The sequence below is a fragment of the Taudactylus pleione genome, unplaced genomic scaffold, assembly GCF_031769625.1.
Source record: "Taudactylus pleione unplaced genomic scaffold, aTauple2 ptg000129l, whole genome shotgun sequence".
Taxonomy (NCBI): Eukaryota; Metazoa; Chordata; class Amphibia; order Anura; family Myobatrachidae; genus Taudactylus; species Taudactylus pleione.
Window position 1 is genome coordinate 13,865,234 of NW_028284531.1, and position 14,934 is coordinate 13,880,167.

A 14,934-nucleotide genomic window follows, 5' to 3' on the forward strand; every position below is an offset into this window, starting at 1 on the left:
TGGACGGTTTTGTCATTGTGTTTGTACTTGTAATTGCCATTGGTTTTGAACTGATAAGATCAAAACCGCTGGCATCTAGAGCAGAAAAAAAAAATTGACGGACATTAACGTCGGTTTTCAATTTACACTGAAAACCGATGATTAGTAAATATAGATTTTTAAGATACAAACACGACAGCGATAAACGACGTCAGTCAGTTTTGGTTTAGAACCAAAACCGACATTTAGTCAATTTACCCCTTAATCCCTCCAGATCACATCTATAAAACGATTTGGCATTTCTTGTTGGCTAGATCTCCTCTAAAAGCCCACTCCCCTTTATTATTCTCTTGGAAATCATTTAGTGTAACTAGCCTCAAAACTTCCAGGTTGCTAATAATTTTATGTAAACAACTCTAACATTTCTATTCATTGTTTGAACCTCCTTCTTTAGCATACAGTATATTATATTTTAGTAGTGCTTTGGAATGTAGACATAATGCCACCGAACTACAGATGGAGATAATTAAAAATAATAGTTTATTTAAAGTGTGCCAGATTGCTCTTTCCTGGCTTCACCCACTCACATGTATCTTTGGGTGGAGTTTTTGTATGGAACCAAGGAACAAGTACCAGGTCTCCATAACTGTGATTCATACCATGTAGATCTAATTATTCTATTTGAATATAAATATCATTCCAAAATTTTCCACGTACTGTATATAGTTATAATGCATCATGTTTGGCACTAAACAGAAATATTTAATTTCTTAATATGAACTACATTACACAGATTGAATATGAACTACATTACTACATTACACAGTGTAGAGAACACCATATTCTTCCAAGAAGTCTAACTGGTACATGATTGAAATAAAAGTATGTGCAGCGTTATGTGTGGCATGGTTCTGAGCCAGACAATGACATACCTGTATCTGAAGACTGATCAGCAGTCGCTGTGTGCAAAGACTCGCTGGAAGATAAAGATGCATCTAACACATTGTGGGCTGTAATTTGCTGGTTTCCCTTCAGTTGCAAGTTTCCTGCTTCCTGCTTGAAATAATGCAAACATGTCAAAAACAGCACCATAAAAACCACAAGACTTGTCAGAGGGTACAGCTCAGAGATCAGTATATAGCGCTGCACCATTTGGTTTAGGCAAACAGTCATTGTGCTGTCTGAAGGTTGAGCTGCAGTTCTTTTGTGCTAAATGTGTGTTTCGACACTATTTATGTTGGCACACCTTCAACTACAGACCTTAGGGCTCATTCAGCACAGGACAGAATTGCAAACCTGCCACAAGCAGCTTTGCAATTCCGTCTTTGCACATTTGCCAGTGGTTCCCAAACTGGGTACCTGAGGCCACTTGCAGGGGTGCCTCGGGCTGGTGGTCAAGTACCAAATAAAATAATTCTTAGTCTGTGTGATAGGTAAAACCAGTGCTAATGACTGCCAATCAAAAAAAATTGGTGACAAAAGAAGCACTGCCCTGCCTACCACCACATAACTGAACCTAAGGGGGCCTACCACCACATAACTGAACCTAAGGGTGACATATAAGCACAATTTACTTCATTTAATTTTTGCTGAATTTCTCAATAAGAAACTGTTGGCCCTGGGATGCCCTGTAAAAAATGCTGATACTCTAGGGCGCCGTGATTCAAAAAAAGTGGGGAACCACTGACATATGCAAATGCAGCAAGAGGTGTCTGCTGCATTTGCAAGCCCACCACTGCGTTCCCACCTGCTGCATTTGCGATCCCACCACTGCTACACCACCACTGCCTTCCCACCTGCTGCATTTGCGATCCCACCACTGCATCACCACTGCGTTCCCACCTGCTGCATTTGCGATCCCACCACTGCATCACCACCACTGCGTTCCCACCTGCTGCATTTGCAATCCCACCACTGCATCACCACCACTGCATTCCCACCTGCAGCATTTGCGATCCCATCACTGCATCACCACTGCGTTCCCACCTGCTGCTTTTGCGATCCCACCACTGCATCACCACCACTGCGTTCCCACCTGCTGCATTTGCAATCCCACCACTGCATCACCACCACTGCATTCCCACCTGCTGCATTTGCGATCCCACCACTGTGACCGGCGTTGCAGGCTGAGATAACCATCATGACCATCGGTCACGATGGTGGATGGCGCCGGCCAGCTGAGTAAGCCTCAGTTTACGCAAGCTGGCCGGCTTGCAAGGCCAGGAAACTGCATCCGTGGACGCAGATCCTGGTTATTCACTCCCGATAAACGAGGGAGGCATGCCCCCATTTTCATGAACGCTGACTGTCCCTCCCCCGCACTACCCCGGAAATTCCTCTGCCTGTCAATCAGGCAAAGGCATGTGAGGGGCTGCATGTGATAATCGGGAATCTGCGCTCAGCATTGCACTAGCTTGCAATGCTGAATCAGCTCCCTTTTAAACCAGAAATCTAATCAAAGGCATGCAGTATTCCAGGGATGTAACTAGGGGTGTGCGACCAAGCGCAGGGCTCTGTGGGCGGCAGTGGCTCCACCCCATGGCCCCTGCCTCTGGCTGCAGGGTGTCTGAAACTGCACCCTGCAGCCGGTATCGCTGCGGCAATGCTGCCTGTAGCATCTATTGGATGCTACAGGCAAGCACCCTTACATAATTACAGCTGCCCGGAATGTCTTGAAGACTCTCCAATAGTTCCGAATGCCGTTGGAGATCCTCAGAGACCTTGTTATGGCTCTGCAGTATCCCTTTTCCTGAGTACACACTGGGCCGGATTCAGATTTGAGAAAACAGTAAGATAGACAAGTAACTGGGTACCTGGACAAACCATGTTGCAATGCAAGGGGTGCAAATACATAAAAAAATATTTGCATGTGGGGTAAATACTGGCTGCTTTTGCATGTAGCCTACACAGCAATTTAGATTTCAGCTTGGACACACCACTTTAAAATTTAAATCCCCATGCTTTATTACTAGAGACCTCTTTTATGCGCATGCACGGGTCACAGGGAAAATGGCCGCCGCCATTTTCCCTGTGATTTTTGCTGCTCTGCAGTGCCGGCTCGGTGCTTCAGAGCAGCACTCTGAAGATGGCAGAAATGTAAGTATAAACTACATATGGGTGCAGGGTGTGTGGTGTGGGCCCCCCATGACCCTGGGGCCCGTGTGAACCACACACCCTGCACCCATTATAAATACACCCCTGACAGGGGCGTATCTATAATGGGTGCAGGCTGTGAGGGGCACACGAGCCCCTGGGTCCAGGGGGGCCCTGCACCGCACACCCATAGTATTACTTACCTCTCTGGAGTCCCACGATGGCGCATGGGTCCGGCACTGTAAAAACGACTGGAAAATGGCCGCCACGGCCATTTTCCCGTCATTTGCGCATGCGCAGTACAGGGAAAATGGCTGCCACGCCCATTTTCCCAGTGACCTGTGCATACTCTATAGACTCTGGGCGCACTCTAGTGCTCAGAGTCTATAACTCCGGCGCTGGCCGCGCACAGCTCAGTGTGCTGCCGGCCGCCGGACAGAGAGGAGGGGGCCCATGTCAGAGACTGCACATGGGCCCCCTCCTCTCTAGAAATGCCCCTGACCATGCTGCTAAATGCAGAATGAAACGGCACATCACTCCATCGCACACAGCATCATGCAGTGTGTACAGATGGCACAATGTATCGTTCCAATGCGCTGTCCAGTTGCTGGGTACACACATTGTGTAGTATGTATCCAGGCGTACAGTAACCATTTATGTAGTACCCCTTTTACACTGCTGTGATAACCTGGGTTATTGCTGGGTCACAGGTCAGTGTAACAGGGTCCCTGAAAAATAACCTGGCAATCCAACCCAGGTATTGTAGCTACCAGGGTCAGACCCAGGATGGACCTGGGTAATGGTTCAGTGTAAATGGCGCAACCCGGGTTAACCGACCAGGGTCATGCCTAAAATGAGTTGATTAGTGGTTGTGAAGCAGTCACCTCCCACTTTTTATGACCTCACAAGTTTAGCAGGGCAGACCCAGGTTCAGTATGAACGGGACTAACCTGAGAATAACCCAGATCGATGGTACCATGTCTGAAAACCCAGGGGATTCAGTTGGCAAGTATGCCATGTGGGCTTCCTTTGTTCACAAACTGGACCTAATTAGACTTTGTTTGCGTTTGAGTGCCTCTTCCCCATCCCATTTCCCCAAGCATAGGCATAGGCAGATTCAGAAGGGGGGGGACGTTACCGGGGCACGTGTTGTCAGCTCTTCAGCTCTCTAGCTTTTTTGTCATTTTTTTTAACATGCAGATCATGTGAGGGCTTCCTGAGCACCTCCTGGCAGACTTTAAAAGGCACCATTGTGATATCATTATGCCACACTGCCGGTCGCTGTTCAGTCAAGCAGAGGGACTGGAGACGTGAGGGGGCAGTGAGTGAGCTGTGAGCTGGGCAGTATGTGTTATGAAGGGGATAGTGTGTGCTGTGAGGGGGTAAGCAGTTTGCGGGGGGCATCTAATCACTGGAGAGAGGAACTGGGGGCCAGTTTTTGTCACACTGGAGGCATGCCCAGCACTCTAGAAACTGCTGGGCATGCCCCCGCGTGACACAAATGGGGGAGTGTAGATCATGGGTATGGCATTTCCAATGCCAAACCCCTTGTTGCAGGCCGCAGCCCCTTTTATGGCTCGCACGAAATTCCCCCCACCTTCCCCCATCATGGAGCCCCCCACTGTCAATTCTGGATCCACCCATCTGGAGCATAAAGTGTAAGATGCACATGCTTTTTATGGCCATGCGCAGAACCAATCTGCTTATTTTTACACAATCAGGCATATGGTAAACTGTATGGGCACTGCTCAGCGGATCACCACAGGCCTAGATAGACAGTTTTGTCCCCAATGTGCCCTGCAAACCTGACAGTTACTCCTATTGTTTATGCCCCACAATGTATGTTTCCTTCACACTAGCTCTGTATTTCTTCCTTATCATATTGATTTACTAGAGGTTTTGTGTTCTACTGTAAAAAAGTTCTATGGATTTCTTTCATGCTTCACTGGCTACTGCAAATAGTCATAAAGAACATGACAGAGCTCTGAATGACCTCACAGCCTTATATAATAACTCAGAGAAAGACATAACGATCATTAATGTACAGTAGCACTACAAACAGTGTGAGACTTACAGAGCAATTATGCACATACATGCTTTATTATACTACTAGTGTGCCTGTGGTGAACATTTAGCCAATTTGAACCCAAAGCATGTTACATATGTGCGGAAAATGCTTACTAGATAATGGCTAGATCATATATTAATACCACGGAATCGGGTAATGAAAGATGTGTGTGGAACATAACCGGCTAAGCCACGCCCTTTTATGGTTTTTGTGGATTTTTTTTTATTGTAACATTTCTCCAATTTGTAAGTGTGATGATATATGTGGCCATGGACTCTGAAGCAAAATGGACCGTTTTCAGGGGGTATTGCAAGCTGAGCCCCTATGGATGCAAATGATAATGCACTGTTACTCAGCCTCACCGTCTCCCAGCCTCCCGCCAATCAGCGGCTGCTGGCAGGTCTCGTGGAAAGGGACGTTGCTTTTTAGGCGCAAACCCGGTGCTGATTGGCTGGGAGTTGCGAGCCTGGAATCGACGTGTTGGAAAAGTAGTTGAGGGAAAAGCGCCCCCTACGGCAGCAGCCTCACGTGTTGTGCCACCCGCATGCCCTCCGTCATTATGTAATAGCAACATCATGCAGCCAGGTGGCCAAACTGGGCAAAATATAAACAGTGTCTGCACAGTGCCGGGTCCATGTGAGAGCACAGACCACCAGTAGTGCGTGAGAACAGCAGCGGTCACCCCCTATCCCGCTTCCCCGGGTCACTGTGCCGGCTCTGTGTTCTGGTAGTTTTCTTGACATTTTCAGGTTAGCTATACCAAAGCATTTTTTATGGTTATTGTCAAGTTGTTGTTTTTTTCATCCAATTTTATAGTTTTATTCCAAATTCTGTAATTTATTGCTGATTAAAATCAGTCGCAGAAGAATCACATTAATATCATAATTAGTCTTTGAGATATTCAAATTCAAAGAGCGTTCTGGACGAAGGGACTAAGCAAATTATATACAAGAATAATCAATGTCCCCTTCGTCCCTCCTATCTATTACAGATAGAGACAGATACAATAACACCTAACTATTATGACTGTCGACAAATCATACCCACCCTTATGTACAGGTAAATGTAGCTCCACAGACTTACCGCACACAACCACACAAACTACATACCACAATAATACACAGGATTAATGTTATTATGTTCAAATTACTTTAAACAGTAGAACACAAAAACGCTAGTGCATGAATATAGTAAGGAAGAAATGTATGACCACACAGATACTTTGGAAGCCAGCAAAGGGGGGTTGGGTTTGATATGTCGACAATCATATGCTGTCATTCATCATATCGCAGCCTGATCCTAACCTCCCCCCCTGCCTGTTGCCTAACCCTAACCCTCAGCTGCACCCTAATGTCGCCATTCTGAGTATGCCAGGTATGATGGTAGAGAAGAACCTCATGGATTTTCATCCTTTTAGTTTTATCCAAAAAATTCCCTTTGTTCTATATTACTCCTGTAACATTTTGTACAGTAATATGACAGTAACATACATATAAAGTTACACAGCAATCTAGTAACAATGTATCTGATGGTGGTGTGTACCCCTTTTATAATGATGGAATATGGACACAGCATAATCTGTATTATACATCTGTTGTCACAAACTCCCTGGCATGCCTGATATTGTGAAGTAGTGTGTTTTGTGATAGAGTGTATAAGCTCAAACTTCCTCTGCTAAACCACATCCTGTTTCTTCTGTTTGTCCTCATGTCCCTTTGTGTTTGGGTTTAGATGATGTGTTTGGGTTTACATTATATTATATTGATGATATATTCAATGCCTGTTACTTCTATTCTCTGTAAGGTTATATCGTATGCAAAAGTGAAATAATGCGGCCCGCTGAGCAGGGCCGGTTTAAGGGGGGGGGGGCGACAGGGGCGGTCGTCCCTGGGCCCCCATACACGGAGGGCCCCCACACAGGGTCGATGTGACCCTGCCAAGAACAGGTACCGGCAGCACCTTTTCCCGGCAGGAGGGCGCTCTGCAGCTGCATACAGCAGCACAGTCAGTGCTGCTGCATCAGCTTGGGGCAGGACGGTAGTGTGGACGGCACATGAGTGCCGTCTGCACTACACAGCACAAACACACAGCCGCCAGCGCCGGCAGCTGTGTGTTTGTTTTAGCAGCCGTTGAGAGTCAGTCAGACTCTCATCAGGCTGCTGCTCCCACTGCCGGAGACACCGTCTTCCGGCTCTTGCAGTGGCTGATGGGAGATCTCCCATCATGCAGAGCGGGCCGGCACGGGAGGACGCCGGACGGAAGAGCAGACGATAGAGCGGGGATTAAGGTAAGTGGAAGTTGTTTTTTTTCTTGTGTGTGTCTGGGGGGGGGTACTACTACTACTAGGGGCACTGCAGGGGGTACTACAAGGGGCACTGCAGGGGGTACTACAAGGTGCACTGCCGGGGGGGTACTACTACTAGGGGCACTGCTGGGGGGACTACTACTGGGGGCACTGTACACTGGTGGGACCACTACTGGGGGACACAGCATAGAGGGGGATTACTACTAGGGGTACTCCTGGGGGGACTAATGTTGAGGGGGTACTGCTACTGGGGGCACTGCTGGGGCAGACTGCTACTGGGGGCATGGCTGTGCTGGGCTTGACTCTGTGCTGGGCTTGAAGGGGCCCCCCGCAAACTTAGTTGCCCTGGGGCCCCCACAAGCCTTAATCCGGCCCTGCCGATGAGAAAATGCTGTTTTGTGACATATGTGAAAAAATACCATAAGGTACACGCCTCAAATAGGCTGAGATCATTTTACTAGAGTGGACAAAACATAGTGACAAATGCAAATGTTACAGCTTTTAGGGGCCTATTTATCATGAAAAGGGTGTTTTAACTTTTCACACCCTTTTCACATTATTTTAGTATCACATTAATGTATTAAAGGGCTTTCAGAGCAGTTTTCATGTTTCTCATATTTTTAGTAAGCAGATCACATTTCATATACTTGTAATGGGAAATGTGACCTGCTCAGATTTACTAAAAACCGGGAAAATCCCTGTGAAGAAAAAAAACACTTTGACCCCGGTCAGCTGCTCTATGTCGGCATTTCAGTTTGCAGCATAGAACAGCTGACCGGGGTCACAGTGCAGGAGCCGGGAGACCAGCTGACCGAAGCCCCAGAGAGAGGACCTCAACAGAGCACCGATCACGGAGGTAAGTGTAAGCTGAGCAGGGAGGGGGGGGGTATGCAATGCTTACCAGCATTGTAAAGCAAGGCCTAAATTACACGTTTTACAGCGAATTGTGGCCCTGAGTCAGAGCCGGACGCTCTGACCAGAGCGCTCGCTCTGAATCAGGGCCCACCTCCATAATTATGGAGCGTCCTCCTGGACGCTCGTATAGCTGTGGGTCACCACCCACAGCATATACGAGCGTGCAGGATGTTGGTCGCGATGGTCTTGACCATCGAGACCATCCCCACTGCGAGCCGAAGCCTGCGGTGAGTTTCTCAACCGCAAGGCCCGGAGTGATTTTGGCTCTATCAGAGCCAAAATCACTCCCACTGACATCACTAGTGATGTCAGTGGGGCCGGCTTCTGACGGTAGGCGTTCCCTTGGGAACGCCCCCGTCTGGGAGGTACGCCCCCGGCACGCCCACCAAAGGGGGCGTGCTATCAATCAACATCGACAGCACGCCCCCTTTGATCAGACACAACGAGCGAAGGAAAGTCCTTCGCTCGTCGCGTCTCGTGCATGCGCACGACGGAGCTCCCTCCGTCGTGCGCATGCGCAGTGCAGACCATCGACCCACTTGCGAGCGGACAGCCGCTCGCGAGTGGGTCTGAATCAGGCCCTGTGTCATCAACATGCGCGCAACTCAGAGTAAGGCCAAAAGTGTGCAGTTACCCTCTTGTCAGTTTTAGTGCTTTGTAAAGTGATGCACCTGCAGTATTTATGCATGATTATACCTACTTCTACATTTGTCTCTCACTGATAGAAATGCGGTGTAGTAATGAAAAGGGTCGTGCCTTAAAGACACACCCCCTTTTCTTGTGACCACTCCCCCTTTCCGGGGGCGCTGGAGTGCCCTTTTTCTAGGTACCGGACCTACAGTGAACACTGTACAATAACACACTTACCAAAGCAAGAAGTGGGAATACACCTATGTATGTGCAATTTCTGCAAATAGGAGCATGTGCGTACCCAGCAATATTGCGAACACCGGCATGTAACTGCACCACGTCGTTCATTGCATCGTCCCATCTGCTGTCCAGAACTGCAGATGGGACAAGCGACGAATGATGGATCAGGCATACACACTATACAATGTATATGATATATCATTCCGATTCGCATCAAAAAAATATACTGTATGATAAATCGTATCGCGTGTACCGAGCTTAAGTTGTAATAAATTATGTAACACTAAATCATACTTGCTAATTCTCCTGGAAGTTGCAGGAGGCTTAATGGGGGATTGGCCTAATGATGTCAGAGCCTGGCCCCACCCCCTGAAGTAGTAAGCTGCATCTCCTCTCTGGGCTTCTCTCGGAGAGGAGATGAAAAGGTAAGTATGCACTAAATACTGGCTTCTAAAGTAACAAAAGAAACTAATACTGTCATGACTTACATACAGATGTGACCTCATACACCTAGCATCAATACGCCATACTGTGCTAGACACCTGGCGCAACTGAGCTGCTTCGAACAGTGTAGTGTCCTTTTCTTTAGATTTTGTGTCTTATTTGCATCATAGACACAGCAAAACACCACGCAGATTGTACTAGAGGCCCAGGGTAACGACTTTAACTGCAGAGGAATTAAACACATACAGAGTCACAGATGAAGCACAACGGAACTTGGCGTGAGAATAATCCGCGGCCGCTGCATCATAGCACTACATCTACAGATTCAGACTCATTCACACACAGATGTACAAAGGTCACACATGAAATTGATCAGCATAATCTAGCAAAATAGTTTTATCACTTCGGTTTTATCCTTGTAAGAAAGACGCACGTTTTGAGTGAGAAAGACACTCAGTGCCGCCGAGTCACCAGGGACCTGATGCGCCGAGAAGGGCTGTTTGGCGCGACTGAAGCCACAGGGTATGAGGACACATCTGTACTTCCACTTGTAGCCACAATAGTGAACTTCATGTCTGGATTTAGGGCCTGATTCATCATGGATCACAATTACAACCATGTACGCAGATCAGTCAATGGTGCGTACTGCGTATGCACCACAGTGCACGTACTTGAGTTAGCATCACGATCGCTCTGCGATCATTCATGCAGAAAGTAAGCCATAGCAGAGTGAGTGACGTTAGCTCAGCATTTGGGGGTGGTGACGGTGGAGTGGTCGGAGAAACGCAGGCGTGCCTGTCCATTTGAATGCTGTTACTTGGAGATGTATTAATTAGCCATAGCGATGGCATACGCAGCTTGAGTGCTTACTGCATGCAATGGGGATAGCAATTTCTAAGTCAGGTCAGGGCTGCTGTAATTCTGCGTGAGGGGCCAATGGTACTCAATGTTACCCATATGTACGCAGGACTGCAAGGGTTTATAGATGTGAGATAGCAGTAGTGGGGGCAGTGGGCATCTCTATGCTGGCAGTGCGATAACAATCATTAGCATATTTTCGCAGCAGACCTGCATACGATTACGGAGGTGTAATCGCAATAGCGATCCATAATAAATCAGGCCCTTAGTATCAGGCACAGTAAACTTTGCCTAAATGTGACAAAGGTTGAGAGGTAGCTGTTTTACAGCCCAGTAGGTATCTCAAAGTTATTTTGTTTTATCATCAGCTAAAAAATAGGGAATTAGAAAAATAAAATGATGTACATTTAATAGGGTTGGTAATGTATTTTGTGGTACAGTATTGTCTGCTCCCGACATGATTAGCAAAAATTACATTAGGTTCTATGTAGAGAAGTGCGGGTTTGGTTTTATTTGGTTCTTTTTGCCAAATTAGCACAAGTTCGGATTTGTTTGGATTTATCTTATTGGCTATCCAAAACACGTGAGAACCGGATAGCCAATAAGATGGTGTTTTTGAGATCCGAACACAGGCAAGTAAAACGGAACCGCTCATCTCTAGTTGTATGTAATAAGCATGGCTGATTCTCTAATTACCAGTGCACTTACATCACCCCTTGTATCTTGCTTATAGTACTTCCTGGGTGGCGGAGCTGGTTTTGATGTTAGTTTCTTAACTATGATCTCTCCTGAGTGTCCACTATTTTTCTTGCAGAGAACTTTTTTTGCAAGAGCTGAATGGTCTTCCAGGCTCGCGGGGACAGAGTAATGCATCTGTGCAGGCTCCGTTCTTACAGGCACATCCACACTATGCACCCTGGTCTTCATGTCATAGCCTTGGTAGGAGTCTGTGCTGGCACACATTGACCTGGGGTTATAATTACTGTCACTGCTGGAGCGGACCATTTGCCTCTGTTCCCTCCGACTGTAATACAAATATGCAGCGTGCCTCTCTATACAGCTCTCACACTGGTATTTCCCATGGTAGCATGATCCCATCTTTTTATCACCTGCAATTTAAATACATTTATTGTTACATCATTTAAAATATTTGCCAGTTATATAATTTGTGCTTCCAAAAACCAATGCACCTCATTAAGAGATGGGCGCAAATCCATTTGCAGTTGCTCATATCTTACAGTTGCATCCATTTGTGCTGAGAGAGGGGGGTCAGGGGTATACACGTATAAGTTCACTACAGCAGGGTAAATACTACAATTCAACTATGTCCCTTTTAAAGGTGCATCTTTTTAGGTGGCCTGTCTTTAGTACAAACCATTGGCCTTGTTCATGTTTACGTATTGATAGTGATGCCAGCTGCATTTTTATGGCAGATACATCTAAATGCAATTTTGTATCTAACTTGAAATTTGGCTCATTATCACTAAGGGTCTCATTTGGGGGGGATGTATCAAAGCTTGGAGAGTGATAAAGTGGCAGCTAATCAGCTTTTCACTGTCATTTTAAAGGCTGTGGTGTTTGAAAAATGACAGTTAGGAGCTGATTGTTTAGTACTTTATCTCCATTCAATTTGTCTCTCTCCAAGGTACGGTATGTTACATCTCCCCCTTCGAATTAATTGCAAATTCAGCTAAAGAGTACTCATTTAAAAATGGGCAAACCATGTTGCAATACAAATGGTACAAATGCAATTTTTCCATGCACAGAAGATATTGCCCGCTTTGGCATGGAGCACACAAATGCGGGGCTGCTCTATTTCACTCTGTGATTTATCGCCTGTATTTAAAACTGTCCATACATTTAAAATTACCCCCTCCCCTTCAATGCAGCATGTTTTTTGTACCCTTCAAATGGACTTACTCCGTGCTCTAAATAAGACCCTACGGGGCCCATTGTTTTCCCAGCGTTCTTGCAATGGGATTTACAGTAATGTAGCGATTTTTTTAGTGGTAGTAAAATAGTCCAATTACTGTATATGTACAGTAAACTGATATATCTGCATTACTGCTATCACATATGATGCAGATCTCAGTTACTGGTCCATTATAGTGTGCTGGGGCAATTCTGTGTTGTTTTTTCTTAAATGGTCCAACTTAATTGGTTTTAGAAAAATGCATTAGACAAGAAAATGAAAATGAAGATTCTAATTCCTCTCTCTTTAGTATAAGAGTACAATGAACATTGGTTTGGCATGATTCAAATATAAAATCAATCTATTTAGTAGTACTAAAATAAATGCAATGACAGTTAATATACTCACATTGTGCTGCCTGTTCAATCTACAACCACTGGATGGCAGTGCAAGTTCTATGGAGGTCATATGATATGACTATGGGCCTGATTCAGATTTGGGAATAGAGTAAAAAGAGCCAGTACTGTCACTGTGCATCTTGGTAAAACCATGCTGCACTGCAGGTGGGGCAGATGTAAAATGTGCAGAGAGAGATAGATTTGGGAGGGATGTGTCCAAACTGACATCTAAATTGCAGTGTAAATATAAAGCTGTCCAGCATTTGTGGGCTACATGCAAAAGCAGCCATTATTTACACTACATGCAAAATAAAATGTTTGTATTTGCCCCCCTTGCATTGCAACATGGTTTATCCAGGTACACAGTTAATTGCTCTATTTTACTATATTCCCAAATCTGAATCATGCCCAATGACCTGTAAACTAAACATAGGTTACCTGCCACTTTCCAACTGTTGTGGAACTACAGTTGTCAGCAGCCTCTGTTTGGAATTTTCATGTCAAACTACCACATGTATTGTTCTACTCCTCTCAGTGAACAATTATGTCAATATTTTTATTATATACTTTTATTACAAATATATTTATCACATACTTGCCGACATTCAGCTCCTTCCTTCCTGGAGGGAGCTGAATGCCTGTGTACAGCAGGGGGTGTGGGCAGGCAATGGCAATAAGTATTTGGGGCGGGGCCAGGGGCCAAAATGAAAGGCATTGTGAAGCAGGTGGCAGGGTCATGATGATGCATCACTCCCCCCCCCCCCCCCGTTTGTACCATTAGTGCGGGGGAGCCGGACGGGTTGGCGGCAGGCTAGTCTGCCGTGGCACCTGATATTCAGGAGGCTCCCGGCCAAAACGGGAGGGTGGGCAAGCCTGATTTAACTACTTTACAGCATTTTATAGGACACTTTACCATTAAGCTTCTATGGATGTTGACTTAATTAGCTTGATGAGCCATTGCACTGTACCAGAGCACCAGCAGTAGCACATAATCTTGCCCCAGCTGCCCTGTGATCAAAAATATGCATGTTCAGGGCTACCATTAGTGGGGTATATGTGCATGCGGGTGTAGAAGGTAATACCGCCGGCCGCATGTTCAAATACCGACAGCGGAAGCCCGGCAGAGGTGAAGATCCCGTTCGCTAATAAGATAAGTATACTAACCTTATTTTCCCCCCTAACCCTAACCACCCTCCTAGTGCCTAACCCTAACCACCCCCTAAGTGCCTAAACCTTACCCCCCCATTCCCGCAGCCTAAACCAAAGCATCCCGGGGTGGTGCCTAACCCTAACCTCCCCCCGGGGGTGCCTATTCCTAACCCCCATTCCCCTAGCCTAAACCTAATCCTCCCCGGGGGGTGCCTAATCCTAAGTCCCCCCGGGATCCCTAAAATCTAACCCCCCCCGCGGCTGTCCGCGCCCGGCTTACCCTCGTTCGGTATGCTTGGCGTCGGTCTCCCAGCGAAGGTCTAATGACAGGCGTTGGGATTTCGACACCTGTCATTAGTACTTTGCCGGGATTAGACGGTTGGGAAACCGGTGGTCGGCATTTAGACTGTCGGCTTCCTGGCTACATCCCGTGCATGCTTACTCACAGTGCAAGCCGCCTTGCACTAATTGAGTTAACCCCTAAGAATAAGATTACCTTCCGTGTTCCACTGAGGATGTTCTTTTTCCACAGCCTCAGTCATTGCCTGCTGCAGCTGCTGCTCAGAGACCTGCAAAATGTTAAGAAAACACCACAATGAGTGCTGGAAAACAGGTATAAATTGTATGTTAGTCAAAACACTTCCATTAAGAGAGCTCTAAGATAGTCCAATTGTTCATCACCCAAGGTATGTCAATTCAGTGGGTGCAAAAATGGCATTGGACTCTAGTGAAGAACCAGGGCTGTACCTAGGCCATACTTATCTACTTTTGAAAAAGCATTTCAGGGGTATTGTGAAAACAACACTTATGAGTGTGGCAGTAAAGTGGGCGTGTACTGCTACATCTGAGAGGCGTGTCATAAACTTGATTTATGGAGCATACACACGGTCAGATTTGTCAGATTTGTCAGATGACCGATTTGAACGATTTTACCAAAGATTTG

General features: G+C 46.3%; 1 protein-coding gene across 5 annotated transcripts in view; it reads right to left on the reverse strand.

The window, feature by feature from the left end:
- Positions 1 to 14,934, reverse strand: part of IL16 (interleukin 16) — a 154,399-nt gene that overhangs the window by 22,038 nt on the left and 117,427 nt on the right. For all 5 annotated transcript variants that reach the window (XM_088472854.1, XM_088472853.1, XM_088472855.1 and 2 more), the window contains 3 exons: positions 14,488 to 14,560; positions 11,241 to 11,641; positions 912 to 1,032 (listed from right to left, as the gene is read on the reverse strand). In XM_088472854.1, coding sequence (XP_088328980.1) covers positions 912 to 1,032; positions 11,241 to 11,641; positions 14,488 to 14,560 — 595 coding nt within the window. The remainder of the gene's footprint in view (positions 1 to 911; positions 1,033 to 11,240; positions 11,642 to 14,487; positions 14,561 to 14,934) is intronic.